The sequence below is a fragment of the Dufourea novaeangliae genome, unplaced genomic scaffold (assembly GCF_001272555.1).
Source record: "Dufourea novaeangliae isolate 0120121106 unplaced genomic scaffold, ASM127255v1 scaffold6, whole genome shotgun sequence".
NCBI lineage: Eukaryota > Metazoa > Arthropoda > Insecta > Hymenoptera > Halictidae > Dufourea > Dufourea novaeangliae.
In genome coordinates, this window is record NW_015373900.1 from 399,612 (window position 1) to 416,950 (window position 17,339).

Sequence of the window (17,339 nt, forward strand, 5' to 3'; positions counted from 1 at the left end):
CTCCGGACTCACCACCACCGTCAACGTTCGGAACCAATGCGACCTAAGAATTATGGATCCCCGCAGGTGACATCGATGAAAGGTAAACCGAATTCGGTACCCCGATTCCTTCCAATTTCATATCTCGTTCTAGACGCATAAACGATCAATTTCTTCCTAATATGAACTCCATGAGATCTTTTGCTTTGGGATCATGTCCCGAGGCTTCGTGAACTCTCGGACCTCCTCAAGTGAGATGCTCCTGTCGTTGTCTTTTACTCGAAAAAAGATAGGCAATATTACAACTGTTAGCACTCCATTGGGTCTCTCTAGTTACCCTTTTCTTCTAATTTATCGAATCATTCTGCAGAAACTGAAAATTACTCCATTCTGCACGAATTGAAAATTACGAGCCGATTTGACCGACGAGCCGACGGTCTTCGTCGTCACGAGGAAAAACAAGGAGGACGAGTTTTACCGGAGCGACTTAACGATTCGCTTTGACGGGACGTATCGCGTTATAGAATTGGCGTGTGGCCAATTCCATGAGTAATCTCGGTTTCCCGTGAGCACCCGCGCAACAAACAAAATAAAGGTACAGCGCAGACGTGTTCCTTCTTCGCTGCCCCGCCGCGACCCCGTGGAGTTCCTTTAAATATTTCAAAGCGGGAACCGCTCCCGTGTTGCTCTTTCGCGGTCGCCTCCGCGACCTCTCGGAAACCGTCTTTTTAAAAATCGATCACTTTTCCGACGGTTTTCACAAGCCGACGACCCTCTTACGACTTACAACGGGATTTCCTATCAGTGTCCAACGTATGGGTCAGACGTGCTTAGTCTGGCACGTTAAGTGCCACAGTGGAAAAGTCCGTACGTAGCCAGACACGCTTTATTCCGTTTCTTACATGTCGTAATAATCGAAACTATATTCGTTTAGTTAGCCTTTTAATTCCCAGATTATTTAAAAATTACCAAAGAAATAGTTTCTTATATTTTTCTCTACACTTACGTAACATATACATGATTCGCAAGAACATTTTAACATTTTGAAATCGTGTAATGCTTTTTTTACTTTTATCACAGTTATGTACATATAATGATTCCTAAATAATTAAAAGAAATTAGAGTTTACCATCTACACAAGACTAGAAGAAACTATTATGTACTCACAGATATAAAAACATACATGACAGTATATACACTTTCTTCGCCTTCGATGTAGAGGAATTCGGAGCAAAAAATCGAATAATTTCGGAACCGACTCTGCGGATAGAAAACTCGTTGAATTTCCACCGAAGAAGATAGTTCCGTTCTCCTTATGATCGATAGTTCGTGACGTGCCGCGCGAACGAAGGTGGATTTCAGCGAAAGAAAAACGAGCTTCACGCGTATGAATCCTTATGAACGACTCATTGCAATCTAATTTCGTACTTCTCCGATCGTAAACGTCCACGACGAACCACGGCGCAATTTGTTGATCCGCTTCTCACGCGGTACGTCGTCGGTCGTTGATCCATTTAGCTCGACCGCAGCCTCGTGGTTGTTCGTTGTTTTTTTTTCTCTCTCTTTTTCTCTTCGTGGTCGCCTCTCATTCCCCTCCCAACCCCCTAAAGAACGCTGTTGAATGGATGTTTCTGTATGTACCGTGTCTGCATATTAACGTGTGGGCCGGTTTTGGCGGGAAGCCAGCGGCAGATTCGACCGTCGAATACGAGGGACCGGTTTCTTTGTCGCGTGCACGCGCACGTGCGTCGAAAAAGATAAAGGAACCGGCTATGCTCTTCGCGCAACCCCCGTTCCACCCAATCGTGAACTCTGGTTCCATATTTTTTGCCGTTAGTGACGCGTCACCCAAGAGAATCAACCTTCAAGCCTGCACCGCCGTTATACGTATACGCAAACCGAATCGATGAATCTCAAGACGCGGTTCAAAAATTTCTGAACTGAGTTCGATTGAACTATCTGGGGGTCATCGTCCTTGAGTGAAAAACAGCATCATCAAGACGCTACGTTCATCCCTCGGAAACATCATCCCCACCTAGAATTCTCGTCAGTCTCTTCTTCGTCTTCTTCTTCTTCCGAGTAACGTGTCGGTGTTGAGCGCAGGCTTAAAGGAACAAACGTGGAGCAGATCGATGACTCCAAACTGACTAGAAGGTGTATTCTTTCCTCCAGCCGGCGTGATCTTCCTCGCGTTTTCATCGGTTTTCCCACCACCCCCTCGACGTGCAAGGTTCTTAAACGGATTAACAGAGAAAAGGGGTGGGCTCGTACATCGCGACGACGCACGGTTCACCGGCTGTCGGGCCCCGATCGGCTCCCCGTCGTTGGTGTTGTGTCGCGTCGTGTTGTGTGTGTACACGAACCCGCAGGACCTCTACGAATTCTACCATTGGCCGCGAGCCAACGCGTGTGGTGACTCATCGCCCCTAGGAAAGGCCGCCGACGCCGACGAGCTTACGTGCATCGGTTCCCGTTCAGTTGGATTCGATCTTCGACGTCGTACGCAACTAGCTTCCTTATCCACGTGGCCACCGTCTGCGAACAAGGGTGAAATCTCGAGATATCCATTTGCTAATCGTCGAGACCTTTTGGGAGTGTCCTTGAGTGATTCGTGGGAGGAAAGTTCTCCAGGAAGAGGAGCCACGCGGCACGAGAACGGTTTAACGAGATACTACGGAAAAAGGACGGATCGGGCTATCATGGCCACTCGTAGCCACGGTAAGCCTCGGGAGGAACCTAGATCCTCGTAAAAATTGGAGATCGACGTGACATGTACACACACGGTTTCTCGTCAGGTGTAGAAACCAATGGTGCTCCTCGTGCTCTCAGAGTCAGAGGGGGTGGCGATGGCCGCCCCCGTAGGGGTTGTTGCACGTGCTCCGCCTGAATTCGTTGTGACGTTATTGGGTGAGAGGATCGACGGTATGTGTGTGATTTGAAACGTCCTGAATCGAGAGAAAATTGTGAACGATCACCGTTCGAGACACTTAGGTACCTCGGAGGTACGAAAGTGATCGATATAAAGAGCAGCAAGCACATGCAGGGAATCCGAGGGGCCGGGAGAAAAACACTCGGCCAGAAGATTTCCCCGTTGGCGTGTATTGATTTTCTCGATACTGCTTTCTCTCCCCTTTTGGTGGTAGGACTAAGCTCGAGAGGCGTACACAGCAGCGCTTACGTATACATACATATCTAGTTGTAATACGTGTGTGTATGTGTACCCCGTGTGTGTCGCGTGAACGAGATATCGATTTTTGACAGCTGCTACGAAACGAGGCACCCTACACAAGGCCCTCGCCTCGTCATCGTGTGTCAGGGAAAAAGGGGTGCACACACGAGGTCCACGCACGCAATGTGAACGCAACACCAACGGACACGCGGTGTTTCGGGCCCCATTACGCTTTTTCGTCATCGTCTGTTTACCCACAAACGGTCCCACGCCGCACATACCTACTTCTTGAATTCTATATACGTATATTACGTCCTGGAGACCAAAAGTAGCTTGTGGCGTTCAGATGATCCATAGAAAATCGCTGAAAATGTTCGATTCTGATTCGATTCTTCGATAGGTTGATTCTCTTAGGTAACGCGTTACTGGCATGTATAACTTATACACTAACGACCAAAAGTACGGGATCCAAATTCATGATTGATGCAACGGTAACTCATTATTCTGTTACGATGAAATAAAAGTCACGGAATCGGTACATGTATAGACACTGCGTGGGATAATAATTATAAAACCACTCTACAAATTTTCAATTCTTACGTATTGTGGTTAAAAGAAAAACGAACCAAATGCGCCATGTCTGAAATCGTGTTGAAAAATAATGTTTCTCCAGGAGAGGCATATACATCTATTCTCTAGACTCTAGAGAAAAAAGTTATTCGTTTTTGTTTTAACCGTAATACGTAAGGATTGAAATTTTTCAGGGTGGTTCTATAGTTTTGTTAACTCGTTGTAGAATAATATTTTCCCCTTTCTTTAATTATCAGACCTGGTCCCATAGTTTTGCCCGTTCGTGTATGTGTTATACATGGCAGTGACGTGTTACCCACGAGAATCGACCTTCCGAAGAATCGAATCGGAATCGGAACGTTCCTAACTTTAGGAGATCCGAAGCCAGAGCTCATACTACTATATGTATATGTACCATCGTGGAGTTATTTTCGACGTTGCTTGTTCGTGACGTGAACACATATCTCTCGGTCGAGGATCACCCACTGATGTGTTTTTTTCTTTCTGCAGGTACGGATGATGGAGGAGCGGCTAGTGAAGGGTGAATACTGCTTGAGCACATCCGGCGTTGGTTCTCCACCGCATTCGCTGCCGTCTACTTCCGGTACGCAGAATGATAAGATCGAGGATGTCCATTGCGCCTGTATATCGAAGCTAGAGACACAAGTCGAGGAACAGGTGAGGGACAAAAATGTGTTTTACGTTTCACGATACAAAGTCCTATCCAAATCTCCTTTGTCATTGGTCCAGGCGATCCGAATAACGTTATTAGGTTCTTTAAACACCTGTGAATCACCATTCGGCGATATCTGACGCGCGTCGCGGAAAGTTTGAACTTCAACAACACTTCAACGGTATTGGAGAGATAACAGAGAACACGGCATAGCGGCTGATTAGCAATTGCTTGCAGAGGCAGCTACGGCTTCAAGACGCGCGGCAGGTCGAGGCGAAAGCCGCCAGGATAAAGGAATGGGTCACCAATAAGCTGAGGGAGCTGGAACAGCAGAACCAACATCTGCGGGAACAGAACAACAAGTGCAACCAGCAATTGGAACTCCTCAGGAATCATATAACGAACATCGGGCTAAAACCACCTGTGAGTTTTCCCACATTAGCCCCCCCCCCCTTCCGAGCACAGCTGACGTGTCTTTCTGCGCTTCGTTGATTCTTGAAATACTGTCGCAGGGAACGTTGTAAAATTACTACATTCTTCCGTGTTCGTGTAAAAGATTGTAAAGTGTCAAGTTCGGTAGATTAAAATTATTTAGGCAAAAATATCGTAAGTCTATCCAAATTTTATGAATACGACGATTACTCCGTATTTTTCTTTTGTGGTCGTTTTTTATTTTTCAATTCCATTAATCTGCTTATACTGTAACTTATTTTCTATAAAATTAAATAAAGTAATTATATTTCATATTTTCACGTTTATCAGAAATAGCATTTTATTATACATATACGAATTGTATATACACATTTATATAACTTGTATGTTACAACAAAACAGTGTAATACACAGAGAATATTATTAATAGATTTATATCGTGAAAATAAAACAAGGAAAATACGGCTAATAAGAAGAATTAGTTGTAGAACTTTAAACGAGACAATACCTCGAATGTAAAAGCATATCTGACACGCGACCGGTTTTCCTAAAAACCACAGATATACGTGAGTGTATCTGTATTGCCGATAGATTGCGATTCATGATTAAGAGAACAGCCGGCTGAAATGTTTAACAATGGAATTCCAGGCACCCACGAGAGCATCGCTGTCCCTGGAGGTGGATCCCACGTTACGCAGACGATCGGAGAGCCTCGAGGGAACGCCGCAGACGGTGCCCGAAAGCGTGCAAAGCGCCGTCGCGGAACCGCAAGCCGGCACCAAACATCGAAGACACCTGTCCGCTTGCGGGACCATACAGAGGGGGATCGTGACCACCAACATGGACTCGAGGTAGAAAACCTTGTCTCCGTGAAAACTATTCTTTTCCACCTTTTCCTCCTTCTCGTCGTGCGTCTTTTCTTGCTTTGCTTCCGCGCTTCAACCGCCGCCTTAAGCAGAGCCTGCGTACGTGAACCGTATCGTGTAAAAATACGTTTCGATTCTCCTTGGGAGGTCTCACGACGTGACAGCGGCGCCCGACTCTCGATACCGTGGTACCCTGTAACGTCCTGAGACTTCCTGCGGGGATCTGTCAACCCCCGGTGTTTCGTACACCCGTCTCGATTGCCTCTTACATAATTTCATGCGATAACCTATGTGGTCGGATCGAGGTCAATTATTGCTCTCTCGTTCATCGTCGCACCAGTTTTTTCCCTTCTATCGATCCAACGTGTGTCATGAAAGTAGAACTAGGGTGCAGCGGCCTTGGACGGTTGACGTCGATCCGACCATAGAAGTTCCCTCTTTTCTATGTCTCGAATGACTTTCTCGCCTAGCCTGACCGTTGCAGTAAATCATCGATGAGTGTCCCGAAGGCTTCTCTGCACTGAACATTAAATATTTCATGAATTAATGGCCATGTACACGACTGAAACAAATATCCATTAGCTCCAGAATTCCAAGCACTATCGCTGTGCTAAATCTCGTTAAAAAGTCAGCCTTAACGCCTGAGAACCTCTCCTTATCAGTGCCGAAGTAGCCTTCGAACATTTATCGACGATTTACTGTAATTCGAAGCTCTCGCACACCGTTCTCGGTAACACATGCGCCGCCTGCTGGTCGAATTAGTTCCGTGCTCTTTATGCTTGCCCGTTCGTTCCTCTGCCGTAGCCTGCTGTCCGAGGAGCTCGCCGCCGCGGTCGAGAATCTGGTGATGTTGCCGAACATACCCGGTGTCGGGGAGACCAGCCGTGACAGCGACAGTTCCGAGGCTGTCCACGACTACGCGGAGATCTACACGCCCAGCAGGGAAGGGATGAATTGGGCGCAGAACACGCAGGGACCTCGACCGCCTACGCCGCCTCTTCATCGGTTTCCTAGTTGGGAGGCGAAGATATATCAGGTGCGCACCAACCGATCAGTGTCCCTGGAATATCGCGTAAGAACCAAAAGTCTGATCCTCCAAGACTCTTACCTCTACTGGTCTCCGTTAGAGGCTATCAGACCGTACGCTGTAAGATATAGCTATAAAACTACCCTTAAATTTTCAGATCTTTATGTATAGCGGTTAAAATAAAAACGAACCACTCTTTTTTAGAGAATAAAATCTGTCCTTGTTTTTTTTTTTTTTTTTTGGGAAAAATTTTTTAAAAAAATTTCAGGTTCGTTCTTACTTTGACCACAATACTATAAGAATTGCAAAATTTTAGGGTGGCTTTATAGGTTACGCCACGCAGTATAATAATAATAGTCCGTAAAGAGGTACCTGTTGAGGATCGCTGGTAAATAGAAAACGGATTCGTAACAAATTCGCGGTCCCTCCAAAACGAATAAGTTAGGAAACGAGCCGTACACGCTCACAAAATTGTTGCAATTTGTAAAGAAAGAAACCCGGCGTTCCGTACGCCCCGCCGATTCCGTAGGTTGCCGATGGCGGGCTTGGCATCGGTCCACCGACCAACGAGGAATCCGCGCCTTCCACGATGACCAACACGACCAGCTCGTCGAAACATTCCCAGGCAACAGGACACAACTTAACTGCGCACAATTCCCAAGGCTACTGCGATATTTCGGTTCCGGTCTACGCAACGGTCAAGGGTAAGTATCTGTTTTAAGGCCTGGCCGTCGAGAAACCAACCGTTTATCGTCTTCGAGCTAGAACGTTTAACGATTGCATTTACGTTGCAGGACGAGCCAGTCAGATCAGGTCTATGCCTTTCGGCGACAGTTCCGACGACAGTTCGGACGGCGAGGATCATCCGAATCAAACCGAGACGAACACCAGGATCACCAATAGTTCGTCGGACAACACGGACTCGTCGCTCGGCAGCGGTAGCAGTCCATCGAAGAGCGTGAAAACCACAAGCAGCCTTAGTCCCGCGAAGAGAAGCTCTAGCGGTTCGCCTAGTAAAAGCGTGAAACGCGGTGAGCATTTCGAATACAGTAAATCATCGATGAGTGTTCGAATGCTTCTCGGCGGCACTTGAGTATGCAGATCCGTCGTCTCCACCACTGGGCTACCGAACAGAGCCTCCGAACACTCACGATGATTTACTGTACTTAGCTGGCTAAACGATGTTGTCGAAACCGGTGACGTCGAGAGCTTCCGACGTCTTGACGATTGCCTGTCCTTGCAGATACCTCTCTGGAATCCGGTTTGTCGGAGGACTACGCGATACCACCGGACGCCCTCAGCTCGACCTCTCTCGAGTCTAGCATGCCCAGCCTGCTGATGCGGGTTTCCGGCGAGAGCCCGAAGCGACAGGAGTCATTGGAGAAGACTGGCCACTTGGCGAAACTCGGCGGAAAGCTGAAAACCTGGCGAAAGAGATGGTTCGTGTTGAAAAACGGTGTGCTAACTTACTGGAAGAGCCAGAACGACGTGAACAGGAAACCTCAAGGTCAAATCGTGTTGGACGAAGTGTGCAGGTAATCATAGCCGTGTGGCTAGACACTTTATCCCCGTTTAACGGTACCGGAAGTGTACATACAGATTGATGACGGGACTCTGATTTGCCTCGACAGAATAAACAGAGCAGAGGGCGCTGCCACGTTTGAGATAGCCACGGGGAAAAAGACTTACTATCTAACGGCAGACTGCATCGCGACAATGGAAGACTGGATAAGGGTTCTGCAGAATGTACAGAGGCGGAACGCCACGAAGCTTTTACTCAGCAAAGAGGACAACAAGCCCACGATACAGGGCTGGTTGACGAAGGTGAAGAACGGGCACGCCAAGAAGTGCTGGTGCGTCCTGATTGGAAAAATGTTCCTTTACTTTAAGTGCCCTAACGATACGGTGAGTCTGCTGTTACACTTGTTAGCCTCCGGATCTAATATACACGCAAAATAGAAGTTTTTAAATTGTCTAATTTTTCCTTAGAATCCTATTGGACAAATAAATATGAGAGACGCGAGAGTGGAAGAGGTCGAACACGTGTCCGACAGCGACAGCGAGGAAAGGGACACCGAGTGCCCCCACGAAAGAACAATCGGCATATTTCCGACTCATCAGGGTCCTACATACTTGTTGATGCCTTACAAACAGGACAAAGACAACTGGCTGTACCATTTGACGGTGGTTTCCGGAGGCGGGCCTAGCGCGGGAACTCAGTACGAGCAGCTAGTCCAAAGACTGATGGAAACCGACGGAGACCCTAATTGCGTCCTTTGGAGACACCCTTTGTTGCTCCACACAAAAGAGAACATCACTAGTCCACTGACCAGCTTGACGTCAGAAGTCTTGCAGTCCGAGGCTATCAAGCTCTTCAAGGTTTGCTCGTGTACATTGTATCAGTCGGATTGCCGATTAATGATTTCGTACCACGAAGAAGATTAATAAGGCACATTGTGTGTTGTCCATGATACTCAGGCTTGTCAGCTGTTCATGTCGGTAGCAGTGGAGCAAGCAGGCATAGACTACCACGTGGTACTAGCGCAAAACGCGTTGCAACAATGCTTAGATCAACCTGAATTGCAATCTGAATTCATCTGTGCACTGGTAAAGCAGACAAGTCGTCACACGCAACATCGTTTGGGCGTACAGGTAAAAAAGGCCGCCAGACTTGTGTCGCTGGGTACTGCGCGCGTTGTAAGTCCTGCTTATTGTTTAACAAACACTCTGAACCCTGGTACCATTTTTCACAGCCGACGATCGATACGCACTCTTTAAAGTATAAAAATATATATCGCCTGTTAACTTCGAACATGTACACGTATCTTTCACCTGAACAGGTGCACTGTTCGAAATTTTCAGGTACACATGTGGAATAAACTTGTTTTTGAATACAATCGAATGATCGCGTTCGTTGCTTTCGTGACGAAGAAATGGTACATTGGGTTTACGCTTAGTCAAGTATTATAAAATAATCACACGTCGATGTAGACCGGTGAACTATTTGGTTGTCCTACTCTTTATTTTTCTGTTTCGATGAGACTAACTGTTATTAATAGAACGGCTGTCGTTACGTTCGTCCGTTACGAACCCTATAATACTTGACGAAGTTCTTTAACAACGAGAAAAAAATTTTTTAGTTTTAACATTCATTCACATTTCATTTTCATTTGCTGGCTTTATGTGTGCTCTTCCTAGGCTACTCTGGATCGCATGCGTTTTATACATTTTTTTCGTTGGTTCTCTATTTTTTTAAAACGTCATCGTGTTCAATTTCTTTTGCGTTTCAGTTTTTCTTTTTTTTTTCTGTTTTCATTGCGTATACTTAATATTTATATACATATATACCCGATCACCTTACCCCGATGACCACCCGATCATGTGAGCCGAACATATTTCGACAAATCATTCTTCTTTCACAATCTCGAAAGAAACATACCAGTTTTGTGTGTACATTCATCGATGCCATCGATTCACGCCTGTCTTTCCGACACTGAGAATTTTTCCGATCGAATGAACAGACGAACCAAACGAAAAATAGCGTTTCGCGGATTCAACGTTTGTCAAAATACGTTCTGCGGCACACACACTTGCAGAATGGTATGTTGGTGTACATAAAAAACCACACACAGAAAAACATCTTTTTATATAGATTGGTTTTTTCTTTCTGTTTCCGTACCGTTTTTTTGCTGAATAGCTCATTATAATATTCTCTGTTTGAATGCTGCTTAGACAACTTAGTACTTTTTGATCATACGCCGGTTTCTCTCATTGACGGTCCGCACAAGGAAAATAAAAAGCCAGAATCCTTACAGATTCGAATGTCCGTCGTAGAATGCTGTTTATTACGATTCCTCCGCAAAGGCGAAAAACCAAATAACGGCTGTGTTGTCGTTGGACTCCAGGAAAAATACACGCAGCTTCGAAAAGCGAGCCAAAAAGAAAAAGAGAAACGCGTGTTCGTTTTCGTTCTAGCTGCCTTCGAACGAGAAACGCTTTCGAGCTGTATTTTAGACTTACACGTGGCCTTAAAGAAAGTATTAAAAAAAAAAACACAAAAGAAAGAAAGAAAAAAATAGCAAACAGCGCTTGTCTCATCCACATTGTTCTTAATTCATTCGAATTGTTTACGATCCATGCGTTTTTTTTTATGTGATTAACACACATAGAGAGTGGATGCGTTTAATGGGCCGATTTCGATTGCTTTATATACTAACAGACGTTTATTACGTAACAAATTCACAAGCGTTTCCATAGTCGAGGATATAAAAGTTGTTGTTCGCTCTCGAGCAAGAAAGAGAAAAGGTAAAAGAAAAATTACTTCTCTAAACTTGTATTGGACTCAACGACTCTCTAGAGGTCCGTATGATCTCCTTAAAGTAAATTAAGAAAGAAGCGAATAAATTTGAAGAAAATAATTTCGCGTACGACGGCGTGGGTGGGGGTAATGGCGCGCGATTTACTTAAAGAACCGTAGTAGATTAGGTCTGGTTCAATCCAGGGATATAGTAGTATGCCAGCATACCATTGCAGCAGCTCCTCCTCTGCGCCACGCAATCGCTGTTCACCTGCGATACGCAAAGTCCCGCGGCAAATGGCAGCGGTGAAAATGCGGACGCACAGTCGACGGCCTCCACTTCTCACAGTCCTCCGCTCACGCAGGGCCACTCTACGTCTACGATTCTGGACTGCAAAACTAACCCCGCCCAGTACGTTCTTATCCAGGGATGGCAGCTACTCGCCCTCGCTGTATCGCTCTTCTTGCCCAGGAATAATCGGCTACTCTGGTACCTGAAGTTACACTTGCAGAGAAACGCGGACACCAAGTGAGTCTCCTTTGCACCGTCTCCGTAAAAATTAATCCAAATTATATACATATATACGGTGTAACGCTCAATATGCTATTCTTCGGTCTCCTAGAAATCAATTTAAAGTACTCGCTATAAAGTGGATAAACGGTGCACATGCTAGGTCCGAGTGCGGCAAGTACGCAGCCTACTGTGAAAGAGCTCTGGAAAGGACTCTGCAAAACGGTGGCAGAGAGGTGAAACCCTCGAGAATGGAAGTTCTGTCTATATTGATGAAGAACCCTTACCATCACTCCCTGCCGCACGCGATACCGGTACATTTTTTGAACGGCACGTATCAAGTCGTCAGCTTCGATGGCAGCACAACAATAGAGGAATTTCTGAACACTTTGAACCAAGAGATCGGCTGTCGGGACGCGCATCAGTCCGGTTTCACGTTGTTCAGCGACGACCCAATCGAGAAGGAGCTAGAACACTTTATTGACCTACAAGCGAAGGTATCCAACGAAAAAGTGTCCACCGACCGCGGGCCACGTTTGTACAGACTGATCCATTGATTGTTGTTCTTGTTCCAGCTCTGCGATATTATTTCAAAATGGGAGACCGCGTTGAGGGAGAAACGTTCAGGAAAATTCGAGAACACCAGGGTCATACAGTTGACGTACAAGTCTAGATGCTACTGGCGTCAGGCTGCTAAAATGGAGACTGATAGGGAGAGGCTTTTGTTGTGTTATCAAGTAAATCAACAGGTTGTGCATGGGAAGTTTCCAGTGAATCGTGAGCTTGCGTTCGAGCTAGCTTCCTTAATGGCTCAGGTATTTTGAAACGTTAAAGTCTATAATACTCTACGATACCGGTAAACGAAATCGATGATACATGAAAACGTTACAGATTGATTTTGGAGAATATAACAATGACAAGGCACGGGGGAGTGGCCCGGGAAGCAATCCGCATCACCTGGTTCTCCAGGCTCTGGACAAATTTTATCCCATACGGTATCGGACGAACATCGCTGCCGATCAGTTGAGGCAAGTACATATAAGGAAAATTAAGAAATCGTTATGAGTATATCCTTACACGGTCCTTTCAAGAGCTAATTTACCCCGGTGTAGGGAGCTACAAGACAGGCTGCAAGACAAGTGGATCGCTTTAAAAGGTCGCAGCGTATTAGACTGTGTTCGTATATATCTGACTTGCACCAGAAAGTGGCCTTTCTTTGGAGCTACACTGTATCAAGCGAAGGTACAGAGAGAGAATTATTTTTAAGTGACCCGGAGAGAGAAATATCGATTAAAACTATTCTGCTTCGCAGTTGAAACAAGCCGAACCAATGACCGTGTGGATAGCCGTTTCCGAGGACAGCGTGACGTTATTGGAACTGCAAACGATGGCAGTTGTGTGTCGTTACAACTACGCTAATATAGTCACGTTCGGAGGGTGTTTGGATGACTTCATGCTCGTCGCTTGTCCCGACGAAGGCGCTGCTGAACAGAAGCTTTTATTTGCTCTATCGAAACCTAAGGTATAACGTAAGGCAGAGATGCCCAACTGGCGCTCACGATCGAGTATTCCCCTCTGGGGGTACCCCCACACTATGGGGCTCAGTCTGTCCCGCGTCCTCACGCCACGGCTCGAGCGTGTAAGTCTAAAAGCCCCATAGTGGGAATAAATACCTTCGAACGAGAATACTCGCTCGTAAGCGCCAGTTGGACATCTTTGACCTAAAGTAAACATTGGCTGACTGTATATCTCGGACATTAATATATTTATATTACTGCAGATATTGGAAATAACCTTGTTGATCGCCGACTATATGAATGCCTTGGGACACGCTTTACCCGGTACACCACAAATGAACACGTTAACTCGAAACGGGTCTCACAGATCAATTAAGTCCACTCTCAGACCTACCACTGGTTCGTGCAACTACAATATTCTTTTACGCTTTGTAGTTTCTTCTTTCTATTAACGAAACAAATAATCTGATCAGGTTCAAGCTGTCTTCCAACGCAACCGGATATTTTGAAGTCAACGCCGGACCACCAAAGACCTTAGTAAGACTGGTTCGAAATCCGTTTCGGTAAAAGTAGCAGGGAAACGTGCCAGTTGGTTCACGAAAGTCTGATTTTGCCAAGGCTCTAACTTTATACACACGATGGTACTATACTCTTGTATTATAAACATCCGCGTAGGGTAACAACCGCGAACACCGGACTGTAAGTTAATTTTAGTTGCGTTTTATGTAAATTAGAAACGATGCTTGCGAACGAGCGTATAATGTGTAAATATTCGACAGCAAGCGAGACGAATACACAAACACACATGCACACAAAGAGGACTCGGTCGTCCACGTTGCGCGACCGTAAACATGGATGACTGAAATGAATCGAAATAACGATCCGTAAAACACTGCCTAAAAGTAACGTTAGTATGTCTGAAGTTACATCGAATAATCTCGTTTCGGGAAAGCTGAAGCGTCGCGCTGAGACTTTTTGCTACCGTATTTATATACCAAATTCGAAACGTTTAGCGTTAGATGAAACTACGTAAAACAAAGTGGTGTATCACGTACTGTGTATATAATTAATCGGAGTTAATTGGATGTTTAGAAGTCTAGCGAGCGATGCAGCCGATACCTTTGTCTTTGAAGAAAGACTACGTTGAGAAAGAAAGAAAGAGTGAGTGTGAGTGTGTGTGCGTGTGCGTGTGCGTGTGTGTGTAAGAGAAAGAAAGAGAGCGAGAGAGGGATTCTTGATTCTTGCCAAATTGACTTCAGTACGAACAAGAACGCATGCGATCGTTGTTACTTGGAAATCAGTGTGCAATTTTTTTTTAGTGACATTTCTTTTGAACGCAAAACATGTTAGACACAGCAACTGTATTTACTGTCGATATATAGATTTTACGTTTCGATTATGAACTGTACAATACGCGATAGTTGTCTTTTTTTTTCGTAACGGATCCATTATATTTTACGTCTTCGAGGATTTTGTAATCTGAATCGTTGGAACGATAGGTGTTGGACAGTAAGTACGGACAGTATTGAACATAGGTCTCGTTTAAAGCTCAATCGCGTAAGGGTGAACCTTTTTATATGGAAAACGACGAACCGAAGTAACAGAATTGTCATGTTATTTTGATAACAGCTAGTCTCTCATATTTTCTATTTATTTAACGTGTACGCGAATAAGTTCATTTTATATAAGGACACGACCAAATAGATGTAATGGGAACGTAATTTTCTTTGACGGTTAGTATCGTTCCTGCGTAAATGTATGTGCAACACAATTTTGTACTAATCGAAACGGTGTGATCCCGTCAATGACTATAGAAGTTTTGTACGCGCTTGACGTGTCCTACGTAACTAGCAAACGTCTTCCTTCTCTTTAGTAACCAGAAATAAATAAAACAAAGTTGAATGTAGGGCTTTCGTGCAATATGTACAAGACTTCTATATAATTTTTGTAATTCCTGGGATAGGCTGAGTACATGACTGTGCCTCTCTGAGCAGAATAGACAAAGTAAATTTTATGCACGGCTTCGTTTAGCGCATTGAAGAATTTATATAAAAGAAGGAAAAGAAACGATCGAAACCTCAGATTACTGGGAGCAGTACAAAGATATGCAAGAACGACATTTTGTCTTTAATTTTTATAATACACGATTGAAAAGGAAAAAAATGCTATTATTCAGGTGCTTAGCACCTTTGTATCATGATGCCGTAAAGCCACTGATTCTGTAAATATCACAGTTAGGCTTAAGTATCTAAGTATGGTAGAATGAGAGAAGAGAATGGGCAGCTGATGAAATTAACAATCACCGTAGAAATTTCCTGCGATCCTCTTGGGCTGTCCACGGTTATTCTACTGAGCCTACCACCTTATATTTCTATTTATTATTTATTCGCATAAAATGACGCATAAAAAGCACGAGCGGTGTACGGCAGAAAGCATTGTACTATTGTACAGAAGAAGAAATAAATTGCTCGGATCTGCACTTTAAGAGATTATTTATTTACTCTAGATATTAATAGTTTAATTGAAATAATAATTTCATATTTACTTAAAATTGTGTCATTTATTTCACGTCGATTTTTTAAATATATATTTAGACATACATTCAGTCTATTTCTTCTGGTTTCACTGGATGAGTCAACGGTATGACTGATTTTTTCTTCACATCCCTTGAAAGTGCCTTCCTCATATCTGAATTATATACATGAACTATTAATTACAATGATAAAAAATAGAGAAGATACTCTATACACATAAACATTGACTAATTAGATACCAAAAGCATCTTCATCCGGATTTCCATTGTAATATTCTAGAACAGTCCTATACACAATGTATCCCAACTCTTGATACATTTTGATTGCCACTTTATTACTAACTCTGACAAAAAGATCCACAAAATATGCTTGTTTCCTGAAACATAAAGCATCAAATGTATGGAAAGAAATCATTGAACCCCTAAAGTAATGTCAAGTATTTAATTTCATCTAACTTACTTTTCCGAGACCTCTTCTAAAGATTTAATAAGCATTGCAGCCAGACCTAATCTTCTATAACTAGGAGAGACTGTGAGAGCAGTTATGTGACCGTGCCAATTCTCCCTGTATCCTTCTGCCTTTCCCATAACTTTGATAGTTTTTGAACAAAGCAGACATCTAAGTTCTGAGTCTTGTACTCATTCCTGAATTTTGGAGTAAAAGAAGTACAACTTACTGTAACCCATAATTTCTCCGCTTGGTGATTCTGCCACTTGAAAATATTCTGGCCAGTGGGCCAGGTAATGAGTGTAAAAAGACAATCCATACTACAGAAACACGAATTTAAGGAAAATACATGTTCGTAATTGACACAACGTCGAAATATCTTTACATTTATAAGTAAAATAACAAGGATACTGTCTCTGTAAGGGGATCCAAGTTTCTGTTAAAAACAAGAATATATTACTCAGAAAGTTGGTACATTACTGTTTTAAACAACACGCTTACGCCTAGGTTAAGAACGTTGATACTTCGTTTACATAGATACCTCGAAACTTACACATTATTGAATTTAAACAGATCGTTACACGTGAAAGGCCTGAGTGTCGTCATCCTTTGAAAGTTCAAACAAAATTTAAAAAGGGATTACACAGAACAAACAAAACAATACTATTATCCAATATCAATATTCTAAAAATTACATGAATTGACAACGTATACGTTGGCGACCCCGTGTTCTGCGGGACATGGGGTCATAGAACCCCCGATGGAGGCGCCAGAGACCCGTGTGGTGAGAACGAGGGGTCACAAAACCCCACAGGTGGCGCCAGTGATCCTTGTGTGCCTAGGGTGTGGGGTCATAGAGCCCCCGAAGGAGGTACCATGGACCGGGGCGTGGCGAGAGCGGGGGGTCACAGAGCCCCCGGAGGAGACGTCAGAGACTCGTGTGTGATACTACTACAGCCAAAGTTTAAAAGACGTAGGCAGTAGTTAGTTTCTGTAGTAATCTGTTGAACCAAACAACTATAATTAGTATAGGATTGTACAATATTTATGCAGTTATATTTAAGACAATCCGATGAAATGAAGCTTATATTACCTGACGTATGTTTATTGGAATATACATACAAATTATAATGATTCCGGCCAACTATTTTCCGGTGTAATTAAGCGTCCAGAATGATCGTCGTCGGTCTCAAATTATTCCTGACGATTTAATGCGTAAACCCAATACTGCAGAACACCAGAATTAGTACAATTATTTAGGCTACTATTAACGTTGACCCCTTATGGAGTGGCAACCCTAACAACAACAGGTTTGGA

The 17,339-nt window shown here is 44.1% G+C and overlaps 2 protein-coding genes across 2 annotated transcripts in view; one reads left to right on the forward strand and one right to left on the reverse strand.

The window, feature by feature from the left end:
• The window catches only part of LOC107193616 (uncharacterized protein CG43867), a 99,676-nt gene extending 85,797 nt beyond the window's left edge, over positions 1-13,879 (forward strand). The window contains exons 4-21 of the mRNA XM_015583096.1: positions 4,229-4,396; positions 4,629-4,814; positions 5,472-5,674; positions 6,494-6,725; positions 7,246-7,420; positions 7,511-7,747; positions 7,960-8,251; positions 8,348-8,621; positions 8,706-9,095; positions 9,195-9,368; positions 11,250-11,542; positions 11,688-12,021; positions 12,100-12,339; positions 12,416-12,556; positions 12,641-12,766; positions 12,837-13,046; positions 13,305-13,440; positions 13,515-13,879. Of these exons, the coding sequence (XP_015438582.1) occupies positions 4,229-4,396; positions 4,629-4,814; positions 5,472-5,674; positions 6,494-6,725; positions 7,246-7,420; positions 7,511-7,747; positions 7,960-8,251; positions 8,348-8,621; positions 8,706-9,095; positions 9,195-9,368; positions 11,250-11,542; positions 11,688-12,021; positions 12,100-12,339; positions 12,416-12,556; positions 12,641-12,766; positions 12,837-13,046; positions 13,305-13,440; positions 13,515-13,579 (3,876 nt within the window). The 3' untranslated portion in view covers positions 13,580-13,879. The remainder of the gene's footprint in view (positions 1-4,228; positions 4,397-4,628; positions 4,815-5,471; positions 5,675-6,493; positions 6,726-7,245; positions 7,421-7,510; positions 7,748-7,959; positions 8,252-8,347; positions 8,622-8,705; positions 9,096-9,194; positions 9,369-11,249; positions 11,543-11,687; positions 12,022-12,099; positions 12,340-12,415; positions 12,557-12,640; positions 12,767-12,836; positions 13,047-13,304; positions 13,441-13,514) is intronic.
• A 1,723-nt stretch (positions 13,880-15,602) lies between these two features.
• Positions 15,603-16,742, reverse strand: LOC107193572 (N-alpha-acetyltransferase 20). The gene is made up of 7 exons (XM_015583045.1): positions 16,718-16,742; positions 16,576-16,629; positions 16,434-16,458; positions 16,252-16,342; positions 16,035-16,164; positions 15,815-15,951; positions 15,603-15,729 (listed from the first exon to the last, which is right to left on the reverse strand). Coding segments are annotated over exons 1-7 (525 nt in total). The 5' UTR covers positions 16,720-16,742; the 3' UTR covers positions 15,603-15,643.
• Between the last annotated feature and the right edge of the window lie 597 nt (positions 16,743-17,339).